The sequence below is a fragment of the Phoca vitulina genome, unplaced genomic scaffold (genome assembly GCF_004348235.1).
Source record: "Phoca vitulina isolate PV1807 unplaced genomic scaffold, GSC_HSeal_1.0 scaffold1, whole genome shotgun sequence".
NCBI lineage: Eukaryota > Metazoa > Chordata > Mammalia > Carnivora > Phocidae > Phoca > Phoca vitulina.
The window spans coordinates 55017720-55044621 of record NW_022589704.1 but is presented as its reverse complement, the minus strand read 5'-3'; the positions used below and the strand labels follow the sequence as shown (position 1 = coordinate 55044621).

Below are 26902 nucleotides of genomic sequence, written 5' to 3'. Positions count from 1 at the left end.
TCACCTTTTAAAAATGACAGATAAGGAGTGCCTGAGTGGCTCAGTTTGTTAAGCATCTGCTTTCCCAGGGCGCCTGGGTCGCTCAGTCGTTAAGCGTCTGCCTTTGGCTCAGGTCATGGTCCCAGGGTCCTGGGATCGAACCCCTCGTTGGGCTCCCTGATCTGTGGGAAGCCTGCTTCTCCCTCTCCCACTCCCCCTGCTTGTGTTCCCTCTCTCGCTGTGTCTCTCTCTGTCAAAAAAAAAAAAAAAGCATCTGTTTTCAGTTCAGGTCGTGATCCCAGGGTCCTGGGATCAAGCCCCAGGTAGGGCTCCCTGCTCAGCGGGGAGTCTGCTTCTCCCTCTGCACCTTCCCAGGCTATTCCTCTCTCTCTCATATAAATAAATAAAATCTTAAAAAAAAAACAAACCTTAAAAATGACAGACAAGTTCATAGAGACAGAAAGTAAATTTGAGGTTACCAGGGATGGGAGGAAGGGAGAATGGGAAGTTTTGACTTACTGGGTACAGAGTGTCTGGTTGCAGTAATAGACAAATTTTGTAAACAGCAGTGATGGTTACACAACATTGTGAATGTAATGTCACTGAATTGTACACTTAAAATTGGCTAAAATGATATATTTTATGTTATATATATTTTACCACAGTGAAAATAAATAAAATGCCAGAGAAAAATGTCTATTAAGGGAATAAAGAGAATGATGCCCACCCTTCAAGCCTTATAATAATCTGCCTCTTCTTACACCTACTTCTTTTTATTCTATTTTCTGATTTTTTTTAAAGATTCATTTATTTATTTGAGAGAGAGAGCACAAGTGGGAGAGGCAGAGGGAGAAGGAGAGAGAATCTCAAGCAGACTTCACGCTGAGCTTGGAGCCCGACACGGGGCTTGATCTCACCACCCTGAGATCAGGACCTGAGCCGAAACCAAAAGTTGGGCCCTCAACCACCCAGGCGCCCCTCTATTTTCTAATTTTTATGTACACTTCTGGAGGCTAAGGAATGTGTATAAGATATGCTGCCATGGTAACCAGCATATTTTGTTTGCTTAGGTGAATAATTGTAAATAAAAGTACTTTTCTTAGTACATGGTTTATATATTTAATGATATGGAGGCAGGAGAAGTAACTTCTTAGCAGCCCATACCAGGATTCCTTTGAGAGAGAAACTTTGAGCAGAGCTCTAGGGTGAAAGAGAACCTGAGATGGTTTAGCTACTCCATGTAGCAAAGCAGAGAGGGGACACCTGAATTACATGTAAGCCTATCAAATCTACATCCTTGTTTAACTTACAAATTACTTGTCCTCTAAGATTGTGCATAATTTTATATAGTGTGTAGGATTAGCAGAATCCCCTTCATATTGTTTCCAGGAAATATTTAACTAAATCAAGAAACCCCAAAGCTCCTTGTTAGGAAAACTGAAGTATAAAAACATTCTTGATGGGAAGCACATGACACTAGATCCCAGGATATTAACTAAGGCAATGACAGTAAAAGGATCAGATGAACCAGAAGGAAAGGAAACACAGGGAAATGAAAATCAGCACATAAAGCAAAAGTATTTAAAATCTACGTGGGGATCTAAGTAAATAGAATGAAAAGAGGTTGGGGGATTATTGAAAAGACTGGCAGTCTTAAGTGTCTCTTCCAGTCTTCACAGAAAGTTATTTAAGTTTCCTACATCAAATATGTCTCGAGCATTACTATATTCGCAGCAACGTGAAAGCATTTGTCCTTCCTTCTATAAGAAAGGAGACTGCATAACTCAGGGTAATTTAATCTTCTCTACCTTCTGCCTGTTCACAGCCATATAGTGATAAGATTGTAGGCAGGGCCAAAGATAGGTAGCAGAATAGGAAGTAGCTATGATGGTGTGACTTATGAAAAGAGCCTCTGTCCAAAATCAAATTCTTCCACTCACTTGTCTCAGTGACTCCATTCCCACCCTTTGAAAATGTTTGCTTTGGGTTAAGGTATTACAGTCACAAGAAATTTTCTTTCTTTCTTTCTTTCTTTCTTTTAAAGATTTTATTTATTTACTTGACAGAGAGAGAGAGAGGGAACACGAGCGGGGGGAGTGGGAGAGGGAGAAGCAGGCTTCCTGCGGAGCAGGGAGCCCAATGCGGAGCTCGATCCCAGGACCCTGGGATCATGACCTGAGCCTAAGGCAGATGCCCAACAACTGAGCCACCCAGGCGCCCCACAAGAAAATTTCTTAAGGCACGGCTCTCCCTTGGGATAGCTAAGATAATGCAAAGCTGTGGGATTTGTTGTCCATGTGAGCTCAGAAGGCCATGAAGGAACAAGGTGTGGGGCAACCAGGTGTCTGTGTGTGGACGGCCCCAAAGGTGTGCTCTCTCCGTCAGAAGTCTCTCATCACTATATACATTAACATGTGTTAAAAGATATACAGGCATATTAAAAATTTTGAGTTTATTTGAGCAAAATAGATTCAAATTGGGCAGCATCTGATCTAGCAGACAGAACAGCATTTCAAGGAGCTGTACAAAATCAAAGACTTCTATAGACAGGAGGGAGCAGACAGGAGGAAGTTATGCTGGGCAAAAGAGCCGGTTGGTTATCACAAGATTACTTTCCTTTAGTGGATGGCTGGGGCCTCTCAGGCATAGGACCTATAAATAGTGCTGATCTGGTGATTCCTGACTGACTGGTTTAGGAGTCCATTTCTGAATGAGTGAAACTGTGATTAAGTCTTGGATTAGTGATGTAGGATTTAGCCTAAATGAATCCATTTTGGACCTATTGTCTTATTTTTAACTATGTGCTTTCCTCATTTAAGGTCCCATATTGCTACTGGTGAGTATTTCCCTTTAAATTTTTTTAAATTAGTGTTTATTTATTTATTTAAGTAATCTCTACATCCAATGTGGGGCTCGAATGCAGCACCCCAACGAGATCAAGAGTTGCATGTTCTACTGACTAAGCCAATCAGGAACCTCCCTCTTTTAGTGGGTCATGTTATCTTGACTCTTCCTACACAGATATATAGGAAGTTCTTAATTTACAAACAAGTGAAACATTCACGTAGTAATTTCAGCCTCCCGTTGCCAATAAATTCTGAAAAACAATGGCACTTTTGGTGAAAATGTGTGAATGTGAAGGAAGGGAAGATTCCCCAGGTCAAGATGAGCCTAGGATGGCTGACTTTAGGACAATCTTGCTGGCTTACATGTCTATAGGCCACTTTTTTTTTTTTTAATTTTTTTATTGTTATGTTAATCCCCATACATTACATCATTAGTTTTAGATATATGTCTATAGGCCACTTTCTCCCTTTCCTCATCTCCCAATCTTTCTACATATTGCCTAAAATTTCACCATCTACAGTTTGTTTTGATTAATAAAATTCAAATGCACCTGAGAGAATTCAAGCAAACTCTTTAAGGCTCATGGGGGCATGGGATGCCTCGCTGGCTCAGTTGGTAGAGCATGTGACTCCTGATCTTGGAGTTGTGAGTTCGAGCCCCATGTTGAATGTGGAGATTACTTAAAAATAAAAAATCTTAAAAGAAAAAAAAAGACATGGGGGCATGACATAAAGGACACAGAAGCCAAATTTGAGGCAATTTACATATCAAAAGGAATAATGACTACAACTGATTATAAAATATTTAATAAATAAAAAACCCATGGCAATGTGATTATAGAAGAGAATGTCCTTATTTTTGGGGTTATGCAGGCTAAAGTATTAGGGAAATGTGTCATGATGTTTGCAATGTATTTCCATACAGAAACAAAAAATATATGGCAAATGGTCATCAATTGTTGAATCAAATTGGTATAGGTATAAAGGTGATTTTTGTACAGTTCTTTCCATTTTTCTGTATTTTTTAAAATTTCTATAATAAAAATAGAAAAAAAGTAGCCCTGAGAGAATTAAAGGTCTGTCAGTCAATTTGGATGTTAATCTCATTTTTTCAATCGGATTACTTTCTTCCAAACAATAGCTGAGACCAACTGTACTGACAGCAACCCCCACCCAAATTTTTCTTCACAGTCTTAAACTTCATACTATTTTCATTCAGTGTGTACACTGATATTTCTCATCCACAAAGAAGCCAGGTTGGTACATGATGTTAAAATTAATAAAAGTAGGGGCGCCTGGGTGGCTCAGTTGGTTAAGCAACTGCCTTCAGCTCAGGTCATGATCCTGAGTCCCGGGATCGAGTCCCACATCAGGCTCCCTGCTCAGCGGGGAGTCTGCTTCTCCCTCTGATCCTCCCCCTCTCATGCTCTCTGTCTCCCATTCTCTCTCTCAGATAAATAAATAAAAAATAAAATCTTTAAAAAAATAAAAATAAAAAAATAAAATTAAATTAAATTAATAAAAGTAAATCAAAATTAGGGTGATGGTAACAGTAGTGGTGCTGGTGGTAGAAAACTGAAGTTGAGAAATTAAGATAAAACTGAGGGCTGGCTGCGGAGAGCTACCAAGATACCACAGTAAGAAATGCCGCATCGAGGTGGTTACATAAAGTACTCCCAGTTGGAGGGAAGTAATCCTGAGCTGGGGAAACTGTCCACCAAAATTAAGTCAATCCCCTTTCTAGGACTTCATCTCCTTCCTCTTACTTCATCTGCCTGGCTCCCTCCTAATGATGTGGGAAACAAAGGCAGAAGGAAATGTAGATAAAATTAAATTTTCTTTTTTTTAAGATTTTACTTATTTGACAGAAAGAGACACAGCGAGAGAAGGAACACAAGCAGGGGGAGTGGGAGAGGGAGAAGCAGGCTTCCCGCGGAGTATGGAGTCCGATGCGGGGCTCGATCCTAGGACCCTGGGACCATGACCTGAGCCGAAGGCAGACACTTAACAACTGAGCCACCCAGGTGCCCTAAAACTAAATGTTCTTATAACCTGCAGCCCATGGACAAATACTTGAGGCAGGCAGAATATAATGTTCCTCCAAGAAGCTCCCAACTGTCTTAATGTTAATGCTTTGCTAGAGGGAAAAACAACCTTGGCTTGACAATAATAGCAAGGCCTCAGGCTTTAGGAGCCTTCTTTCAGCATATGAAAATCCTTTTGGTACTTCCCCCATCTTTACTTCCTCCCCACCCAAAGTATAATAATCAGTTGCTCCCCACAATCCTGGGGCAGCCAGGAGCAGGGGTGGCAGCAGCAGCTCATTCTGCCCACGGGCCCTGTCCCCGTGCTTTAATGAAACCACCATTTTGGGGGCACCTGGGTGGCTCAGTCATTAAGCATCTGATTTCGGCTCAGGTCATGGTCCCAGGGTCCTGGGATCGAGCCCCGAGTCGGGCTCCCTGCTCGGCGGGAAGCCTGCTTCTCCCTCTCCCACTGCCCCTGCTGTGTTCCTTCTCTCGCTTTGTGTCTCTCTGTCAAATAAGTAAAATCTTTAAAAACAAAGCAAACAAAAAAACCACCATTTTGCACCAAAGACGTCTCAAAAATTCTTTCTTGGCCGTCTGCTCCCAGACCCCACCAAACCTCACCTATATTCAAAACGACATCACTAACACCTGGCTCTTATTTCATGCTCAACTCATCTCAGACTCATTCAAAAGTCTGTCCTTGGCTCTGAGGGCTGGAGATGACAGTTCACCCTCAACTTCACCAGTTCTGAGTCCCTCTAGCCCCAGTCATTTCAGTTCTACCTACCATGCACGCTGGGTGGGATTTGAATTGCATTGGTCTGAGATTAATACCAACACTGTACTGGGTTGTTGTCTCCTTTGAGGACCTGAGGCTTTCCAAATCCCTCCCATCTAGGAAATACCAAGTAGGCACTGTGTTGTGTTGTAGGTACACTCGTGCAGATTATCTCAGTTAACTCTTTAAAGAATATATCACTATTTTCATAGCTGCTAAGTATTAGAAGCTAGCTCTGCTGACTCAAAAGTTTACCTTTCATCTTCTTTCAACTACCTAGCATCAACTCCAACAAAAAGTCATCTTATTTTCTCCATATATTTTTATCTCTAGCCAAGATGTTTTCTCACTTCCCTATGTTAATTTAAGATGCACCGAAGACATCTCAGTCTTTCTTGGCCATCAGCTCCAGACCCCACCAAAGTTCACCTATATTCAAAAACTGTATCACTAACACCTGGCTCTTGTTTCTAGCAGTTTCCTTCTCTACTCCAGTCCTACTGTCATCAGGGATAAATCCAGTGTCCATGTCTAACTAACCTAACATTCTGGTTTCACATTTCCCTGACTCTAACATTTGGCTCCCATTTGGACAATCACAAAAACTTGAAAGACGATCAAGAGCCAGGGCAGGGAACGATAGAGTTCACCTCCTATACGAGACTATTCCCTCAAGACTGGGAGAGGTGACAGAGACTTAAGGAAAATGAAGAAACAGGTGGCCTGGGTGGCTCAGTTGGTTAAGCATCTGCCTTCAGCTTAGGTCATGATCCCGGGGTTCTGGGATCGAGTCCTGCATGGGGCTCTCTGCTCAGTGGGAAGTCTGCTTCTCCTTCTCCCTCTGCCCCTCCCCCCCTGCTCATGCTTGCTCGCTCTCTCTCTCACACACACTCAATAAATAAAATCTTTAAAAAAAAAAGGAAAAAGAAAATGAAGAAACAGAGAAATGTGTTCCCCAAAAAAGAGAACAAGATAAAACCTCAGAAACAGACCTTAATGAGCAAAGATAAGTGCTTTACCTGATAGAGTTCAGAGCAATCCTGTAAAAATTGAGGCCTCAAAACTATCCAATGGTTTCTCCTATCCCAGGAAAAACCAAAATTCTTACAATGTCCTACAAGTCCTACATGATCACATCTCTTATTATCTCTGATCTTACTCTAGTTCTCTACCCCCTCACTCACTCTGCTTCTACCAAATGAGCTTCCCAGCTCAAATACTTCCGACAACACCCAGCTTCAGGATGTTAAAAAGAAAGCCACAGGCCCAAGATGGAGTCACTTGCCCCACCACAGCAAATCAAGACTGAATTGCAGTTTCAAAACTTCTCCAGGAGTGGAATCTTAAGCCAAAATCTGGAATTTTCTGGTAGGCACCACCGAGGTAATCTGTCACCTAGGCCCTTTCCACCCACCCTAAAGGAAGATGAGGTAATCTACCTAATAAGACACCTTTCCCTGAATTCTTCCCCCTAGGGAAAGGACCTTGCCTGAAACAATCTTTCTTTCCTTTTGCAAATAACTTCTTGCCCTACTCTTCTTTCTATAAAAGCCTTCCATTTTGTACAACTCCTCACAGGAGGCCCCTCTACTTGCTAGGTGGGATGTTCCCTAATTCACGAATTGCTTAATAAAGCCAATTCGACCTTTAAAATTTACTCAGTTGAATTTTGCTTTTTTTTTTTTTAAAGATTTTATTTATTTATTTGAGAGAGAGAGTGAGAGAGAGAGCACAAGAGGGGGGAGCGGGAGAGGGAGCAGCAGACTCCCCGCCGAGCAGGGAGCCTGATGCGGGACTCGATCCCGGGACTCCAGGATCACGACCTGAGCCGAAGGCAGTCGCCTAACCAACTGAGCCACCCAGGCGCCCTGAATTTTGCTTTTTAACAAGGGTCTCTGCACTTGCTATTTTCTATTCCTATAAAATTTATTTAGTTTATTGTCTGCCTCCCTCAGTTTGTATGTAAGCTCCATGAATGTTGTCTTTTATCTTTTTTTTTTTCCTGTGATGTATCCCTTGCACCTAAAACATTTTCAGGCACATGGCTGGTGCTCAATAAATATTTGTTGAGTGAATAAATGAATCAATGAATGATAAGTCACTTGCCCAATCTTGAACCAATTACTACAGCTTAGAGGTGCCACCAGCAAGACCCCCAACAACCCCCTTCTTCACAAGAATGTTAACCTTATCTTTTAGAGGCAAACAACAGGAAGAGCTCCTGCTGGTCTAGACCAGTTTGAACTCAACCACTGACTCACACCTGCACAAATGGACCTCTGCAGGTGGGCCCTGGAGTGTTGGACAGTTACCTCTACCTAATTATGTTAAAATCTCCACCCAAGGAGGAGTACAAACGTCGTTAACATAACATACAATGCATGTATAGGCATGTTTCCTAAACATGCATGCATGACCTTATTATCACCTCTACATATGATGATAAAACTTCCCTTTCTGAATATTTACCCTAACCCTAAATAAAAAGAACCCACTCACCCCTGCTTGGGGAGTCACAGCTTTGGAAGTTATTTCTTGTGATCTCCTTATTTGCTGCAAATAAAGGTCTCTTTGTGTAATAATTCCATTTGGTGTAGTCCTTTACTTGTAACTCACCAAGGAGCAAACTCCTTAGTTCAGTTACAAAGGGATACAATGTTCCAACTGGCCAGGCCTAAGTCAAATGGGGCTTCTGTGGTCAGGGGTGGCATCAGTTAGCTCCCCCTGAACCCTATAGTCTAAGAATGAGAAGTGGGTAGTTCCATAAGAAAATCAGAGTGTGATTACTAGAAGGAAACTAGATGCTAGACAGGTGAAATCACAGATATTCAGCCCACAAGATATGACAAGGGAAGCACAGGGAAGTCATTTGTAAAAGACTTATTACAAAGATTTTTAGCCTTTTCAAACTTCCAAGCTGGGACCTGTCTGAGAGAGCATAATCAGTGTGCATTCATCAATACTTCTAGTATCAAATTACCTCATCCTTTAAATCACCCACCTGTGGGGTGTGTGTTGTGTGGGTTGGGGAGGAGAATGTTGTGATCTATCCCATCATTTCAACACACTTATCAGAACTGACCACTACTTTAACCTCCTGGGAAGCATGTACAGATCCCTGAGGATTCTCAGTGTTACAAATCTCATGGAAACAGAGGGAGAAGGAAATGGAGGAAAGGATCCAGAGGGGAGCAGAGAGAACAGTGAAGGGGAGAATCAATGTCCTTAATAAAGACAAGGTAGGGGAACACCAAAAAGGAGGGACAGGCAGTATTGTCAATCCCCAGGTTAGGGAGGTATGCTATGGATTGAATATTTGTGTTGCCCCAAAATTCATGTTGGAACCCTAATCCCCAATATGTTGGTACTTAGAGATGAGGCCTTTAGGAGACAAGTCATTAAGGTGGAGTCCTCATGATGGGATTAGTGTCCTTATAAAGAAGAAACACAAGAACTAGCTTTCTGTCTTTCTCTCTCTCTTCCATGTAAGGACACAGCAAGAAGGCCGCCATCTGCAGTGAGGAAGAGGGCTCTCACAAGAACCCAACTATACTGGCACCCTTGATAGACTTCCCAGTCTAAAACTGTAAAAAAAAATAAATGTTTTTAAATTTACCCAATCTGTGGTATTTTGTTAAAGCAGCCTGAACTAAGTCAAAAGGATTAACACTGAGAATAGAAAAATTAATTTGATGATTAGATAATCATTTATGACTTTGAAGAAAGAATTTCCAAAGCCTGAGGCACAAACTAGATTATGAACACTTAAGAAATGAGTGGCTGATGAGGAAGTGTAAATACATCACAAAATGAGAAGTGAACAAATTGCTTAAGAGATTAAGAGCCTACTCTATGGGGCGCCTGGGTGGCTCAGTTGGTTAAGCGACTGCCTTCGGCTCAGGTCATGATCCTGGAGTCCCTGGATCGAGTCCCGCATCGGGCTCCCTGCTCGGCAGGGAGTCTGCTTCTCCCTCTGACCCTCCCCCCTCTCATGTACTCGCTCTCTCTCATTCTCTCTCTCTCAAATAAATAAATAAAATCTTTAAAAAAAAAAAAAAAAAAAGAGATTAAGAGCCTACTCTAGACAGAGCACTACGGCTAGGCACCAGGGTCAGTCTCATGGGTGTATGACAGGACATTCCACACAGGGTGCTAGGCTCTGGAGAGTCCTGGTTTAGCTTGATGCTCTGATGTCACAGTCTTGAAATTCTTACTAATTTTTGAACAAGGGGCCCTGCATTTTTATTTTGCACTAGGCCCACAAATTATGCAATAGGTACTCCTGAAAGGGACCCAAAATATTTCATTCATTGTTCATTCACTTATTTATTTTTAAAGATTTTTTTTTTAATTTATTTGACAGAGAAAGAGAGCGAGCACAAGCAGGGGGAGCTGCAGGCAGAGGGAGAGGTTAGAAGCAGGCTCCCCACTGGGCAGGGAGCCCGATGTGGGGCTCGATCCCAGGACCCTGAGATCATGGCCTGAGCCAAAAGCAGATGCCAAACTGAGCCACCTGGGCGCCCCTCATTCACTTTTTTATTCAACAACAAATGAATTGCCTACTATGAGTTACCCACTCTTGTAGTTTTTGGAGACATGATGAAAGAAGTAGTGAACGTGACAGATACATGACAGAAAATCTTTTAAGAAAAAGTTGTTACTTTCAAGAATATTAAAATGTACAAACAGCTATGACATAACATTCCACCTCAACTCCTCAGCTGTAGGGCCTATATGACCCTGATCAATTTATTCAACTTCCTAAGCCCTAGTTTACTCACCTAAAAAATGGCAATAATAGGACCTACTCCTAAGGTTGTTAAGCAAATTAAATGAGATCAGGAATAGAAGGTGCTTAGAACAGTGCCTGGTATATGGTGCGTGTTCAAAAATGTGACTATAGGGGCGCCTGGGTGGCTCAGTTGGTTAAGCCTCTGCCTTCAGCTCAGATCCTGATCTCAGGGTCCTGGGATGAGGCCCCTGCCTCTGACAGCGTGAGATCCCTGCTCAGCAGGGAGTCTGCTTCTCTCACTCCCTCTGCCCCTCCCCTGCCTTGTGCAAGCATGTGCACACCCACTCTCTCTAATAAATAAATAAAATCTTTTAAAAAAATGTGACTATAATGAATTTCCAGTACTTAGCTGTGCCTGGCACATAGTTAGAGTTCAATAAATGACTGGCTTATTAAGTGGGGGTAAAATGAAAACTTCAGATCAATCTGGATAGTTTGATATATTTTTGTATAAATGAAACAGTTATGGTTACATATATATATTCATATATTTATTTATTTGAGAGAGAGTGCACGCACACACACGAGGAAGGGGAGGGTAGAAGAAGAAGGAGAAGCAGACTCCTGCTGAGCAGGGAGCCCCAAGTGGGGCTCTATCCTAGGACCCTGAAACTGTGACCTGAGCTGAAGGCAGGCATTTAACTGACTGAGCCACCTGGGCACCCCATATACATTCATGTATTTTTAATGTATTCATTAGGTCTAGAAGAAAACATAAGTGGAATTTTGTTTTGTTTTACTTTATATACTCCTTATTTAAAAACCAAGATTTAAAAAAAAAAAAAAAAAACCAAGATTTTAGGGGCACCTGGGTGGCTCAGTTGGTTAATCGTCTGTCTTTGGCTCAGGTCATGATCCCAGGGTCCTGGGATCGAGGCCCGCATCGGGATCCCTGCTTGGTGGTGGTGGTGGGGGGGCTGCTTCTCCTTCTCCCACTCCCCCTGCTTGTGTTCCCTCTCTCGCTGTATCTGTCAAATAAATAAATAAAATCGATTTTAAAAAAAAACCCAAGATTTTAGGAAAATAAAGCTATTATTATATTCTGAATATAGTGGTGGGTAACAAAGCTTATAGTATATTACAATTCCTCCTTTCTAAGAATTACCTTCCTCTTCCAAAATATTTTCAATCCATTTCCATTCACTTTTCGTTCTGACTCTGCCATAATTTGCTATTCATCTTAGAAAAAATTAACTCCTTGATCTGCAGAACAACTTCCTCATTCATAAAATGAGGCACACAATCTAGGTAGTGCTTCACAACTACTGAACTTTGGCATGCTGGTGTCCTGAATGTGGATTAAGGAACTGACCTCTCCTGCAATGGGGCAGTTGAGAGGGGTCAGGGAGAGCCAGAGCTCCCTGGGTCAGTACCTCTGGCCATGAGCCACCTTGTTTAGGTCTCCTTAGAGCAGCCTGTGCAGAGCAGTCTGGGATGTATGCCAAAGCAGCAGCAAGCACTGTGGACAATAACCAGCAGTTACAGTCCTGCTGAGTATGCATGGCCAAGGAGATGCCTATCACATGGGCATCCATATGCAAAGCACTTCACTGTCCATAATGGACCAGAGAGATGTTGGAGCCAATGCTCAAGCTTGTGATCCAGATATCCAAGGGGCAGAGCACACAGTCTCAAGGGCAGTCTCTTAGAGGGTGAAAGAGGAGTCTGGGCAGAGTGGGGTTTCCGGTGGGCTCAACTCCAGGCAATGCCCTTAATATTTTTCTTAACATATAGTGGCTATTTCTACCCTTTGTAGCAATGCACTCTTTTTTTGGTGCCCAGGCTAGCTGTTGACAATGCACGCATGTTCTGAAAGCTAGAGTTTCAATGTGGAAATCCAGATATAAAAATATACTATTGGGTTCCAAATCCATTTGCATTATCTTATGAAATTGCAATATTACATCTGTCAGTAAAAGAAAAGGAAGAGTAGTTATTCTTTACATATAACTAAATTCTGAATGGTTGTATACAATGGTTTTAAATATTTTATCACCCACTTACGTGATCAGAGTCCCTCACTGATAATTACTATTCAGAATATGAGAAGTTTATCATTAAGAAATTTAGATCGGGGTGCCTGGGTGGCTCAGTTGGTTGAGGTTCTGCCTTTGGCTCAGTGGTGATCCCAAGGTCCCGGGGTCAAGCCCCACATCGGGCTCCCTGCTCAGCAGGGTGCCTGCTTCTCCTTCTGCCTCTCCCCCCACCACGTCCCCCCCACTTGTACTCTCTCTCTCACTCTCTCTCTCAAATAGATAAATAAAAGCTTAAAAAAAAAATTTTAGATCAGAAACTGCATAAAGCACTTCAACTATAAAACCTAGTATCAAAATATATTCACAGAAACAAGTTCCAAGTTGATCATTAAAAAATGTGGAAAAATTTGATTTATTCAAATGCAATTTTTAATATCTTCTCTAACACATTGTAATTTATTTTATCATTACATAAAGACAATGCTATGAATTTTTTTTTTACCATAGTTTCGATGCTTCCAAATCTTGTTTATGTAACCTAGTGTGCTGTGCAAAAATTATCATTTTCTGTATGTGCTGTGATATGAAAGAAGTTGAGAGGCCCTGATATTATTTATAAAGTGTGTCTGCCACCTCATCTCACCCTAGGACCCTTGTCCCCTGCCTCCCACCCCATATACTCTCTTTCTCTATCTCTCACATTTTTTTTTCTTTTTTAAGATTTTATTTATTTATTTGACAGAGAGAGAGACAGAAACAAGCAGGGGGAGTGGGAAAGGGAGAAGCAGGCTCCCGGCCGAGTAGGGAGCCCGATGTGGGGCTCGAGACCAGGACCCTGGGATCATGACCTGAGCCAAAGGCAGATGCTTAACGACTGAGCCACCCAGGCGCCTCTATCTCTCACATTTCAAAGAGAGCCAGGGCTACAGGGGTAGACAGCGGCCAAGGTTCAAGTCTGTATCCAACAGGGTCAAGAACTCCAGCATGGATATTTCTTTGAGATACCATGTGGCTGCAGGGCTGGAGGGCAAGCTTAGACAAAAGCATAAAAAATAGCTAATGTCTAAAAATCACAGAGTCTGGATGAACAACAAACCTTGACAAATCCAAAAAGAGGAATCTACATTTACTGAAGGACAAAAGATGAGAATAAATGGACTGACATACCATGCTCCTGGATGAAGTACTTAGTATCGCATGTCCCATCGTTTCTCATATGAATATAAGAATTTAATACAATTCAGGGACGCCTGGGTGGCTCACTCGGTTAAGCGTCTGCCTTCGGCTCAGGTCATGACCCCAGGGTCCTGGGATTGAACCTCATAGCGGAATCCCTGCTCAGCGGAGAGTCTGCTTCTCCTTCTGCTCTTTCTCTAATAAATAAATAAAATCTAAAAAAAAAAAAATTTAATACAATTCAAAAAGAAAGAATAATAGCAAATTATGATTGTTATTATTGATTAGAAATAACTTGGTTAGGAAACATCTAGACAAACATCCCCTATAGTGAAGCCAAGTGATCAGTCTTCTTGGATCACCCTTGAAGCACCTCTTAGGTACCTTGATGTGGATACCATCTTCCTAAGGTCTTTAACTTCGTGTTTTTCTAAGTACTCAGAATTGATGAAGTTATGCATGCCTATTCCACAGTAATCACAGTAATCAAACTCACAAAGCCTTGATGTATAAACAAAACACTAAGGGTATACATTTTCTGAACGTCTTAACTACTATTGTTGGCTATCAGGCGTACCTGATAAGAATATGTAATGGTTTGCTTGTGATATGCGATCATAGTAACAGGAGGAGGCTGGTTTGGAGAGCTATTTCATCCAAGTTATATTAAGGCCTGGTGACTGGTTTCTGCCGCAGAATAGAGTACTTCTTGTTCACGTCTCCCAAATAAAACACCTGTTCTGCTTGGCAGTGGTAGATAAATATCAACAAATTCTTATTCTTTGTGTTCCCTTTTCCAAACTCCAAACCGACCGTTCCCCATTTGTTAACACAAACTGTTTTTCAAGCAATTTATAATATATTTGCTTTGATTTCTAATCTTTCCAAGGGAGGGCTTGATCAATTCTAAAGGAGCTCCTCTTAAGGACTGCTACATTAAAATACAGGGCATTTCTAAGCAGGTCAGGGAGACTTGTAAATTGTGGTCACTTTTATCAGTACTTCTGTTTAAATATGGATCCGTAGATTATTTACAGCTCTCACAGGTGTTGGAGATCACCTAATTACACCCCCAGTTTCATTAAAAAAACTAAAGCTCAGTAAAGTCGAATGATTTAAAATTACTTGGCTAGATCAAGAAAGGATTATTAGATCTCTGGTTTTTAACTCTTTATCTCGTGCGTTTTATTTCGAGACCGAGTTGGAAACATTAAGGTAAAAATCACTCGCACATAGGAAGCCTATCTGGCCATCCTTTTAGAAATCTTGTAAATCATTTCTTAAATTAAATCCACGAGAACAGCTGCTTCAGCTCTTTCCACAGTAACCAGAAGTTAGTAAACAGTGGCGACATATTTCTTGAGTTCGGTGAGTACTTAATGAACTGACCTCGACCAGTTCTGCCTCAGCTCATTAAGGGTGAAATTTCACTATATCAGGCGCATTTTTGAGGCCTTTCCAAGGTGCCCATGATTCATGTAAGTCGGGGTCGCAGGAATGTTCTGTGCGGGCCCTCACAGTGGGCGTCGCAGTCACAGAAATTGGTCTCCGGCATCCGGAAACGTGTGAGGAGATGCCGAGAGGCCCAGAGGGCTTTCTTGCAACCTTTAAGTACAAGAGAGAAAAGTGGGGTTTTATTCAGGCACGGGAAAGAAATGAATTCGTAAACGAACACCGGGAGGCCTACGTGGGGGAGGGGAAAGAAACGCGAGAAGAAAGAGAAAGGCTTTTTTTCCTCCGGTGACGAGCGGTCACAAGGCGTTCTCCCGACGTGGACGCTCGCCATTGGCTGAGTCCGAGCTGGCGTCACCACAGCAGCCCAGGCGCGAACGGCGGAAAGGGCGGCACCGCACTGGAAGTTGGCTAGGCCCGCGCGCTCCCGCAGCCCGGCCCGCCCCCGCTCCCCGCCGGCCAACCCGCTCGTCCATTCTCTCTTCGCGCCCAGTTGGCCACGCCCCCTTCCCAACTCGCCCCTCCCCCACCAGCACGGCGGCGCGCGGAAAGCGCGTCACGTGATTACTAGCCCCGCCTCTTCCTCTCGGTCCCATATTGAACTCGAGTTGGAAGAGGCGAGTCCGGTCTCAAAATGGAGGTAAAACCGCCGCCCGGTCGCCCCCAGCCCGACTCCGGCCGTCGCCGCCGCCGCCGGGGGGAGGAGGTATTAGGGGGAGAGCGGGGGGTTGATGGGTAGTGGCCGGCGTGGGGGGCCTAGCTCGGTGGGAGCGGGGAGGCCGGGTGGACCGGATCGGCCGTCCCGCGCTCTGCGTTGAGACGGGCGGTGGGGGGGGGAGGGGAGCGGGCCTCAGAGGCCTTCTTGGGGCCCCTCGCCCTCCTCGCCTTCTCCTTCGGCTGCACAAGTGGCCCCTCGGAGGCGCTGCGTGGCTGGGGAGACCTCGGGAGGGGACCCGGCCTGCCGGCCGCGCGGCCTCTGATTCGAGGCCGAGGGCGGCATGGCGGGCCCCGGCGGGAGCGGTTGGGAGGAGACGGTGGGGGAGGGGACGAGCAGTCACATCCGGGCGAGCGAGCGAGCAGGCGGGCGGCGGCCACATTGACATTGATCCGCTGCCGCGTTACGAAATGGCGCATTGGGCCGCAATGGCCGCCGGCTCGCTCCGCCGCCGGGAAAGAGCGCGGGATTGGAAGGAGGAGGGAGGAGGCGGCCCGGCAGAAAATGCCACAAATGGCCTCGGATCTTGCGGCCGACTGCTTTCGCTGAAGTTAATGCCGGCGCGTTTCTAGTCCTTTCAGATCTCTTAAGGCGACGAGAATTTAATTCTCCTGTTTTTTTCTTCGCAGTACCCAGTTGACAATACGAAATTTTTTTTTAAAAGTTTGCTGCTTTAAAATACTCCCTGATCTGGTATTCTTGCTAAAGTACTTATACGTATCTTCGCGCCATGTGGGTCGACTCGTTGTAGTTTTTTTTGATTTTTGTTTGAGAGGACTGCAACCACAGTTGGATTTTTCATGTGTTTGAGATAATTTTATGTGGATTATAATTGTTTTTTTCATCTGTGTTCTATCGATTAAATACAGTTAACCAAGATTTGAAAAGATGAGACCAACTGAATTGATGCTTTAGGCTATTAATCATTTAACATTTTTTTCTAGCATGTGACAGTCTTTTCATATTAAATGCCTTAACATCTCTACTTTGGAAGACACGAAGACATTAGAATGTAAATGTGAGCCCCTTTATTTAAGGAATTTGGATGAACTATACTTAATGCATGCATTAAATGGCAGTTCATGTAATTTACTGAGGAGCTAGTTGAATTGCAAAACAATTCAGGCTGTATCTTAATTTTTTTAAAAATCTGTTTCTGTTGTGCTCCATTGTCAAAAAGTATATACTACATTTAATATAAGTGCAACTTGCCTTTTTTGTGACCCTATAAGATGTTTTTGAAGTTTCTGCCCTGTGATACAAGTGCAAATAGGTAACTTTACAGTATATAACCTAAAACATAAATTGGTTATAGAAAGCTATCAAGGTAATGGTCGGTTTCTTTTTGTAATTTTGGGGGGGGGGGGTGCTGGTTCAGCCTTTAATTGAGGAATACCTATTTTAACCTTGCTTTGCTTGAAACTGATGAGTTTTTTAAACTTTGGCCCTCAGAACCTTTAAGTTACATACTAAACCGTTTTGTGGTTTAACATTAAATGTTTGAAGTGTAGACTGATGAGGGAAGACATGAAAAATGGTATGGATGGAACACTACTTTTACAGCACTTTGGTTTCTTGAAGAGCAGTTTGTTAGTAGCAACTTCTAAAATAATTTGTCCCCAGATGCTTTTAGTTGTAGTCTAAAGTTAAGGGACTTTTGATTCTGGAATTTTCGGGACTTAAATGTAGTTGAAGTGATGTTGGCATTTGAAAGGCTGTATAGATTTAATCAGTTGACATGTGATCTTACTCCAGTTTTTAATTGGACAAAGTGTTAATGGTACAGGAATTTGATGCTGGGTTTATTATTTGTAGCAGATTAAAGACTTGTGCATCTCAGCAATTGACCTGCTAAAAGAAATAATTAAAATGTATTTGTTTCCTCAGGGCCATGATCCAAAGGAACCAGAGCAGTTGAGAAAACTGTTTATTGGTGGTTTGAGCTTTGAAACTACAGATGATAGTTTAAGAGAACATTTTGAAAAATGGGGTACACTTACAGATTGTGTGGTGAGTTACTAATGGAACAAAAAAAGGTTGTTAAGGGGTGTAGGACCTGTACAGATATATTTCAGTACTTAAAAATTTTTGTTTTGTAGGTGATGAGAGACCCCCAAACAAAACGTTCCAGGGGTTTTGGTTTTGTGACTTACTCTTGTGTTGAAGAGGTGGATGCAGCAATGTGTGCCCGACCACACAAGGTTGATGGGCGTGTAGTGGAACCAAAGAGAGCTGTTTCTAGAGAGGTATTTTGATGATATTAATGCTGTGTAATATGTGAGATTGTTGGAGAATTTGGTTTTTGACTTTTTTTTTTATTTGTAGGATTCTGTAAAGCCTGGTGCCCATCTAACAGTGAAGAAAATTTTTGTTGGTGGTATTAAAGAAGATACAGAAGAATATAATTTGAGAGACTACTTTGAAAAGTATGGCAAGATTGAAACCATAGAAGTTATGGAAGACAGGCAGAGTGGAAAAAAGAGAGGATTTGCTTTTGTAACTTTTGATGATCATGATACAGTTGACAAAATTGTTGGTAAGTAGAAATTTATTGGAACTTGAACGAGAAAAGAAAAGGTCCCTTTGTGCTATGTTAGATTTGCCAAATTGCTTATTTTGTATTGCATTTAATAGCATATAAAGCATGTGGTTCAGTTTTCATAAATGACATTTTAGAACACTGATACCCACTCAAAGTCACTACTTTCTTGATGATACTTCATTATGTAGTGATAGAGGTTATCATTTATATGTGCTTTTCCAAACCTCGAATAATTTCTGTTTGTTTGTTTGATTAAAAAAAATTTTTAGTTCAGAAATACCACACTATTAATGGGCATAATTGTGAAGTGAAAAAAGCCCTTTCTAAACAAGAAATGCAGTCTGCTGGATCACAGAGAGGTGAGTAGTACAATATATATACATAAAATAGGTGTGAGTGGCATTTGTAAAGTTTTTAAAGCTCTCCCTTGCCCATGTTAAAGGTCGTGGAGGTGGATCTGGCAACTTCATGGGCCGCGGAGGAAACTTTGGAGGTGGTGGTAACTTTGGCCGTGGTGGAAACTTCGGTGGAAGAGGTAAGAGGATTATCTTTGATTGTCTTCCTGAAATTTATTGGTAAGTTGTATATTTTTAATTCCTATCTTTTCCTCAGGAGGCTATGGTGGCGGAGGTGGTGGCAGCAGAGGTAGTTATGGAGGAGGTGATGGTGGATATAATGGATTTGGAGGTGATGGTAAGTTTTTAACGGATGTTTGATATTTTAATTTTGTTTCTATATGGAAAGTTACGTATTTGTTTATATTTTTAATTTTAGTTATAACTTGCATGGCTTGACTACATTCAAATATGATTCTGAACTAATACCATGGAAGACTAGACTCCCCCCCCCCCCCCACACATTTATAACATTAGCTAGTTCCCCCGTTTTTTTTTTTTTTAACATTTTATTTATTTGACAGAGACACAGCGAGAGAGGGAACACAAGCAGGAGAGTGGGAGAGGGAGAAGCAGACTCTGGCTGAGCAGGGAGCCTGATGCGGGGCTCGATCCCAGGACCCTGGGATCATGACCTGAGGCAATGGCAGATGCTTAACGATTGAGCCACCCAGGCGCCCCTAGCTAGTTCCTTTTTTGGTCAGAAACGTTGTGCTAGCATTTGAGCTGAATTGTCTGTCTCAGGAGACTGTTTACTATTTTCTTTAGTGAACTTTAATGTCTAAAAACAACAATTTTTTTTGGTATGAAAAGATACTTAAGCATTTATCTTAATCCTCACTAGGTCAGGATTTTTGTTTTTGTTTTTTTAACTTTAATTATTTTGACAAAACACAAGGCAGGCAGGTTGGGAGGGAATGGCAGAGGGAGAAGGAGAAGCAGGTTCCCCACTGAGCAGGGAGCCTGATGTAGAGCTCAATCCCAGGGCCCTGGGATCATTACCTGAGTGGAAGGCAGACGCTTAACCGACTGAGCCACCCAGGTGTGTCTAGCCCAGGTTTTTGATGCTTTGTTAATGAGGTAGTACCAGTCTTTAAAATGTTAAATCAAGTCATTGGTTTATTTTCAAGTTGACCAGTTGTAATATGGAGTTCAATAACTTGACTTTACACGTTTATGTTCTTGTGGACCCCCCCCCCTTTTTTTTTTCTTTAAAGGTGGCAACTATGGTGGTGGTCCTGGATATAGTAGTAGAGGAGGCTATGGTGGTGGTGGACCAGGATATGGAAACCAAGGAGGCGGATATGGAGGTGGTGGTGGAGGATATGATGGTTACAATGAAGGAGGAAATTTTGGAGGTGGTAAGCTTTCACTTGTCCTAAATATTCAAAATTGTTTAACTTCAAAAATGTTAAAATGTAGCATTTGGTCAAATAGTAATATTAGAAAATACTCAAATGATGAATGATTGAACTGAATTTTCTTGCTTTGCTGGCTATTTAGCAAATGGTAAAGCATGTTTACTTTTTATGTAATTGAAATGGACGTTTTTCAGTAATGTATTTTGTTAGTATTTAGTGCTAATTCTGGGCACTTTTAAATTGGACAAATGGGAACTGCAAATTGAAGGCAGACACATTGAAATGAATAGGGTGTGGTCTGGAGTTCAGGGGACAGAAGTACTTGGAATTTTAATGTCCTAGGTACATTTCAGACAGTAAGTTTGCATCATTATTCCATGATAACTACAAATAAAGAGCTTTGTTATAAACAAATGCACTGAATTTTGTTGGGGTGCATTAATGTTTCAACTTCCGGTTTTTAGGTTTGTTTTTTTTTAATTTTTAAATTTATTTTAAGTTCTGTGCCCAACGTGGGGATCAAACTCACAACCCCAAAATCAAGAGTTGCGTGCTCTACCCACTGAGCCAGCCAGGCACCCCTAGAAAATTTTTTTGACCAGCCACTTTAGGTACCTTCTTTGTCATTGACTTAAAAGTTGTGCTATGTCCGAATTAGAGTGAATCAAGCACAGTTGATAGTGGTATGAAGGCAAGAATGTGTGCTAGGGTGTTGGCATCTGATAGGTGCCATCTTTTGCCCACATCTAAATACATGCTCTTCTGGACCATCTTCATTATTTTCCCTCTCTTAATGCCTGAGGTCTGCTAGTGGGCCTCTTGTGGAGTCGGTAGCTCTATATATGTTTTTCGAAGGGTTGCATTGTAAGTGTTCCTAGAGTGTGTTGTCGTGATTGTGGAAAGATTATAGTCACATATATTAAAAGAGGAAAATAATTGTGTAGGTTAACCACAAATAAAACTTTTGTAATTTCAGGTAACTATGGTGGTGGTGGGAACTATAATGATTTTGGAAATTATAGTGGACAACAGCAGTCAAATTATGGACCCATGAAGGGGGGCAGTTTTGGTGGAAGAAGCTCGGGCAGTCCCTATGGTGGTAAGTACTCCTCCCCTTCCCCCTTTTGGTTAAAAATTTTCATGGATTTCTTAATTTAAAAACTTAAACATATTAAAAAAAAAACTTGTGTATTTCTAGGTGGTTATGGATCTGGTGGTGGAAGTGGTGGATATGGTAGCAGAAGGTTCTAAAAAAAATTCAGAAGAAAAGGGTAGGTATCTTTAAAATTTTATCATGATGATAAAGAATATGTGGAACTGTTCACTGAGTGTAATAATTTTTTTATCCTGTATTATTCAACAGGCTACAGTTCTTAGCAGGAGAGAGAGCGAGGAGTTGTCAGGAAAGCTGCAGGTTACTTTGAGACAGTCGTCCCAAATGCATTAGAGGAACTGTAAAAATCTGCCACAGAAGGAACGATGATCCATAGTCAGAAAAGTTACTGCAGCTTAAACAGGAAACCCTTCTTGTTCAGGACTGTCATAGCCACAGTTTGCAAAAAGTGCAGCTATTGATTAATGCAATGTAGTGTCAATTAGATGTACATTCCTGAGGTCTTTTATCTGTTGTAGCTTTGTCTTTTTCTTTTTCTTTTCATTACATCAGGTATATTGCCCTGTAAATTGTGGTAGTGGTACCAGGAATAAAAAATTAAGGAATTTTTAACTTTTCAATATTTGTGTAGTTCAGTTTTTCTACATTTTAGTACAGAAACTTTAACAAAATGCAGTTTTGAAGGTGTTTCCTTGTGAGTTAACAAGTAAAGAAGATCATTGTTAATTACTATTTTGTATGAATTTTGCTAAAGTTAACTGTAAAGAAACACCTGCTGACTTGCAGTTTAAGGGGAATCTATTCTCCGCATTTCCAAACCATGAAATGAATGGGCTCTGACATGTGGAGAGAATAGATATTTGTATGTTTGCAATGTGTGTTTTAGATAAATAGAATTGGGTATTTAAATTAGCATATTTGTGAATTTAATAGTATTAAGATTTACCTTCAAATGAAAAAAATCTCAAAATTCCTATTTGGTTTTTGTGCATTTTCTTTCAAAATGTAATCATATGATTTTAGTGTGTTAGTTTTGCTGAGAGTCCTAGCCGTGTTTAGAACATCTCCATTCTACATTCACCTTGGTCACATGTGAACTGCCATAGTTTTATTTGGGTGTAAAGAATGTCTACTGCCCTCTGTTTAAATTCTGGAAAGGGGTAGTGGATGTTATCCCTTTTCCTTAAAAACCATTCTTAAAAACTTCAAAATACAGGACCACTAAGCCTGTTGTGTTTGAGCAAATTAGTGGCTATCCTTTTTTTTTTTTTCCTTACTTTACAAAGCACAAGAGGCCCATAAGTCTTCAGTTATTTTCCTTGGTTTAATATATATATTTTTTTGATACAAGCTTTCAGAAGCAAGAGAATAAAAATCATGCATTGTTGAACCCTTAACTGGCTGGCATGCTTTCCTGTTTTGTACCCTCTCTGTTTTATTGGATAAAACCAAGGACAGTCTAGATAAAATCCCAAATGACCTTACTGCAGTAGAAGTGTAGCACAGTTGCTTAGTACAAGCTTCTCACTTCCCAGAGACCTCAATTCAAATTTGAATAGTCTGAGTTCTTGCTCACTCAAAATCCAAGAGAACACACTGTTATTCCATGTGTATGCTTGAACCTAAATCATGTTGGTATGAGTTATCAGTTTGGTTTGGAAGAACTTGGTTGAGAAGAGTTTCAGATAAGGTCATATATATAAACACCAATGTCTACTGTTCTGCGCCAGCTAGTGCTTACAATTTCATTCAAGCCCTAAGTTATGTGCTCTGCTGTTGTTCTTTCTTTGGCAGTTGAACGTTGAATTCGAGATTATTTTTGTTTTCAGAAGTACTAAGCAAAACAAGCAATAAAAAGGGGAATGGGGCGTGCTAGTGTTTGAATATGCTCTCTTGTTGCTCTAATTCTGTGCCTCTGTGCATTATTAATATTTGGATGCATGCAATGCCAGCATGGAAATCGGTCTTCGCAGATACTGCAGTTTTCCAGAAAACACTCACAAACCAATAAATGTAACAGACAACATTCCATTTGTTAATGGACATATGTGAATAAGCAGCATAGAAAATAGGCTAATAATTAGAAAATGGTTAAGTCTTTAACAACTTCAAATGTGGTTATATAAATGGACACTGTCAATGTTCATAACTTAAACCTGGGTACCTGGTCAAAGTACTGCTTGGGAAACATTAAAATTGAGCTAAATTGTCTCAAGTTCTTTTATTCATATAATAAAGGTTGAAGGAATGGGGGAGATTAACATTTCCTGTTTCTATGTTTGTGGAATTGTTTGACACAACCTTGACAGTATCCTTTAATGGCATATGAGGTTAATTGTGCTGTTAACAAACTTTTTACGTTCTGGAACTAGTTTAATAGTGAAAATATTTTCAGTAAGTTGATGTTTGCAACCTATAAGCAGGTGAAATCTGTGTATGTGACCTGTTTATAAGTTGTATTAGCTTAGTTCTTGTGAACAGTGTGGAAAAGTAAGCCATGAGGAGAGCGATTTAACCAGCTTTAAAGGACCTAAGATGTGCATTTTAAGCACAGTCTGGATCAAAGGAGACTCACTAAGACAGGACTTCAGCAGCCTTTTGAGTATGGACAAGTCAGCATAAATAAAGAATGACAAGGCAGCAGCAAGAGCTTCAACTACAGAGAAGTGAAGGCATAAGATACTATGGTGATAGTGAGCAACTTTCCAAAAGCTAGTTAAATCTGCTTATTACAACTGAAATATCGAAGAAAGTCTAGCAGGAAGGAGCTCTTCGCCTATTGGAACATCAATGAGAGCTAGTTGCCACAGTCACTAGGTCTAGCATTTAGACCTGCAAGGAAGGGCAATAAGCATTAGGTAAGGCTTGAATTTGAATTTTTTCACTAATTAAAGAGTAATTTTTTGTAAAGCAAGGTAAGAGTAATCTTTTTGATTTGCAGGTTGAATGAGAACCCTACTTGCCTAAATGAGGAATGTCTTTCCTACCATCTTAAATACGAAGGTTTCTGGCTGGGTAAGGTTTGTAGCTCACAGTAAAAGCTGATGACACCATTTGTTTCCCTACAAAATACGTATTACATATTTTCAAACTATTAGGTACATTGGCAAAATTATTCAGCTGAACACTTGCAGAAGCACATCCAACACATTTTAAACAGTTTTAGGCCCTGCAACAACCATGAGGATCTTGAGTCAGATGTGGCTCCATGTATACAATTCATTCTTGGTGTCTTTAGGGTAAAGTTGAGTTTTGATAAGAGGAGTAAGGTAGTAAGTATGACACTTGTAACAGAAGCATTAAGCTGCCAATCCTCATTCTTTGGAAAGCACCTTAGATAAACCTTCAAAATTGTCAGGTGTTACAGATAGAAAAAATGGTCTTCATTCAAGTGGCCTCATAAATACTCTTGCATATAAATTCAGGGAATTATTTGAACTAATAGGATACATTTTTGGTTCTTTTTAACCAGTTAGCCAGAAGTAGTAGGGGCCTAATTATGCTAATGTTCCCTTTTTAGAAGATTTCCCAAAGAATAACTAAAATAATACTCAGTTACTTTTAGTATCCGTTGGTGATCATTCATAAGGGCTATTGCTGTCCTGAAAAGGGCCTATTAAAAATTGAGATTTGAGGGGTACCTGGCTGCCTCCGTTGGTAGAGCATGCAACTCTTGGCTTGGGTTTATGAGTTCAAGCACCACATTGGGCAAACACTTGGACAGGCTTAAAACAGTGTCTAAATGATAAAAGTTCATTCAATAGATTTAGTTTGCCAGAGTTTATTCTCAGAAAATGGTTGGCTCTGTTTCTGTACCTAATCAGATTAGGACTGAATTTCTATACAGAATGAAGTGTTGAAGGTAATAGCCTTTTAATTTTCTTTACAAAAGTGGTTTTAGTGTGAAATTAAGATAGGAAACATTTTTTTAAAAGGCATTGTTCTTTACAGTCCATTTTATTTCTTAAGAAATAAAGTGATTTTATTTAAATGTAGTTCCACTGTCGTTCCTGAAAAATGTGCTCTTCAGTCATAGCACCAGTAAAAAAAAGGAAGTTCTAAGGAGGGGGAAATGGTTGAGGCAAACTTTTCAACTGATCTTGTCAAGCCATCTCACATGTTACCGCTTCCCACGCTACACTTTTTCAAAAAAACCTGATACACATTGAAATCTTGAAGGAAATTGGGTAATAATCATTTATTAAGGATCTGAACAACTGAAATAAGCTTGTCTTTAAGAGTTCCACTATGGAAGTCACAACTTGAAACATTTCTTAGTTAAGGACAGTATCTCGGAGTTCCAATAATTGATGTCTGAAGTAGTTGAATAATTCGCAAGTTAATGCAGGGGTGATGTATAAGGATTGTTAGCCTATATAATATTCAAGATTACTTTTAAATTTCGATGTTTTACCCTGATTTTTAAGACTTAAGAGGTGGTCTGTAATGGATTCAAATGTTTCATTTGTAGTATAATGAAATGTTTACAGAAAGATAACTTTTTCATTAAAATATTTTTAGAAATGTGTGTGTGGTTTGTTGCTTCACAGTGTTCATGTGATTTAAACACTAGGGGAATAGTACATTAGTAAAATAACGGGAAACTTGGAATGATCCTTTACATAGTTAATTTTAAAGATTCTAGATTCTATTTAGTGGAAAACAAATACATGGCGCTAGAAGTAGGAATGAAAATAGATAAAGGGAAAGCCTATTAAGGATGTAAGTCTTGAATACCAATAGGTGAGGGTGCTGGGTGACAAGTGAGGAATCTGAGCTTTTGAGGGAAAATACATTAAGATTATGATAGGCCAGTGAAAGTTGGGAAGAAAGGAGTTGGGCTTCAGGTGGTGGATGAATTCCCCTTCCCCCCAAAGTGAATTGGTTGAGTCTGGGGTGAGGGTGGGCTGGGAGGAAAAAGCATGAAATTTAGTCTAACTGCAGTGCTGCATTTTAACCCAAATAAAGGTGATAATCTCAAAGTGATCAATTTGTAAGGTAGGGCTTTGAGCAATTGTGATTTTTAGGAAGACTTCACAATATACAAGTATTTAGATTCTTGGCATTAAGAACTGTTAGCGTGTTAAATACTTGGGAGTTGAAGCCATGTGAGGAATTTTAGCTGTTAGGATTGCAACACATTTTGCTTGATTACAGCACAGTATATGCAGTGGTTTCACATGTGCAGCTTTAAGTACCTTATAATCCTAGTTTAATATTTGAGTTCCAAAGTAGGCAAGAGTATATTTGCCTTTTTCCAGAATGAAAATGTTCAGGCAACAAAAGATTGGAATCTTCCATGTGTTCGTAGACTATAATCTTGGGAGATGAGTGTTTTACAAAAATTGGACCTTGTTATGGTTAAGTTAGGATTGTATAGAAAGTACCAAGGATTGAGAAGGGGTAAAGAATAAGTAAAATAAGCCATTTTTGCTTAATTTTTTTCAAAGATTGGTAATGACGTCGAACTGCCTTTTAAGTGATAAAGGTTAAGTGGACATCCTACTGAAAGCTAGCTAGGAAATAGGAATTTGCCCAAGATAACTCAAAATTTATTGGTAAGTGTGGATAAATATAAGTACAAGGGTGCTGGCAGCTTAACGTTAAGACATGAAATGGTTAAGGGCACCTGGGTGGCTCAGTCGTTAAGCGTCTGCCTTCGGCTCAGGTCATAATCCCAGGGTCCTGGGATGGAGTCCCCTGTCGGGCTCCCTGCTCTGCGGGATGCCTGCTTCTCCCTCTCCCA

General features: G+C 40.8%; 1 protein-coding gene across 5 annotated transcripts; it reads left to right on the top strand.

Moving 5' to 3' along the window:
- The first annotated feature begins 15603 nt into the window (after nt 1–15603).
- Nucleotides 15604–25082, top strand: HNRNPA3 (heterogeneous nuclear ribonucleoprotein A3). 5 transcript variants are annotated; one of them, XM_032407531.1, is made up of 11 exons: nt 15604–15669; nt 17632–17754; nt 17844–17990; nt 18070–18280; nt 18556–18645; nt 18729–18821; nt 18899–18979; nt 19899–20042; nt 21019–21141; nt 21241–21313; nt 21406–25082. In XM_032407531.1, exons 1-10 carry the CDS (start codon nt 15664–15666, stop codon nt 21291–21293), a joined length of 1071 nt encoding a protein of 356 aa, XP_032263422.1. In that variant the 5' UTR covers nt 15604–15663; the 3' UTR covers nt 21294–21313; nt 21406–25082. The 5 variants fall into 5 exon arrangements, with proteins under 5 accessions (XP_032263422.1, XP_032263414.1, XP_032263405.1 ...); XM_032407523.1 differs by having other exon boundaries at nt 15611–15735; nt 19899–20039; XM_032407514.1 differs by having other exon boundaries at nt 15611–15735; nt 24098–25082.
- Nucleotides 25083–26902: the final 1820 nt, after the last annotated feature.

Excerpts from the sequence above, each read along its gene's own strand:
- HNRNPA3 (XM_032407514.1), top strand. The coding sequence starts at position 15,664 with ATGGAGGTAAAACCGCCGCCCGGTCGCCCCCAGCCCGACTCCGGCCGT. Across the intron at positions 18,822-18,898 it reads TGGAAACTTCGGTGGAAGAG|GAGGCTATGGTGGCGGAGGT; the intron begins GTAAGAGGATTA and ends TCTTTTCCTCAG. Across the intron at positions 21,142-21,240 it reads CTCGGGCAGTCCCTATGGTG|GTGGTTATGGATCTGGTGGT; the intron begins GTAAGTACTCCT and ends GTGTATTTCTAG.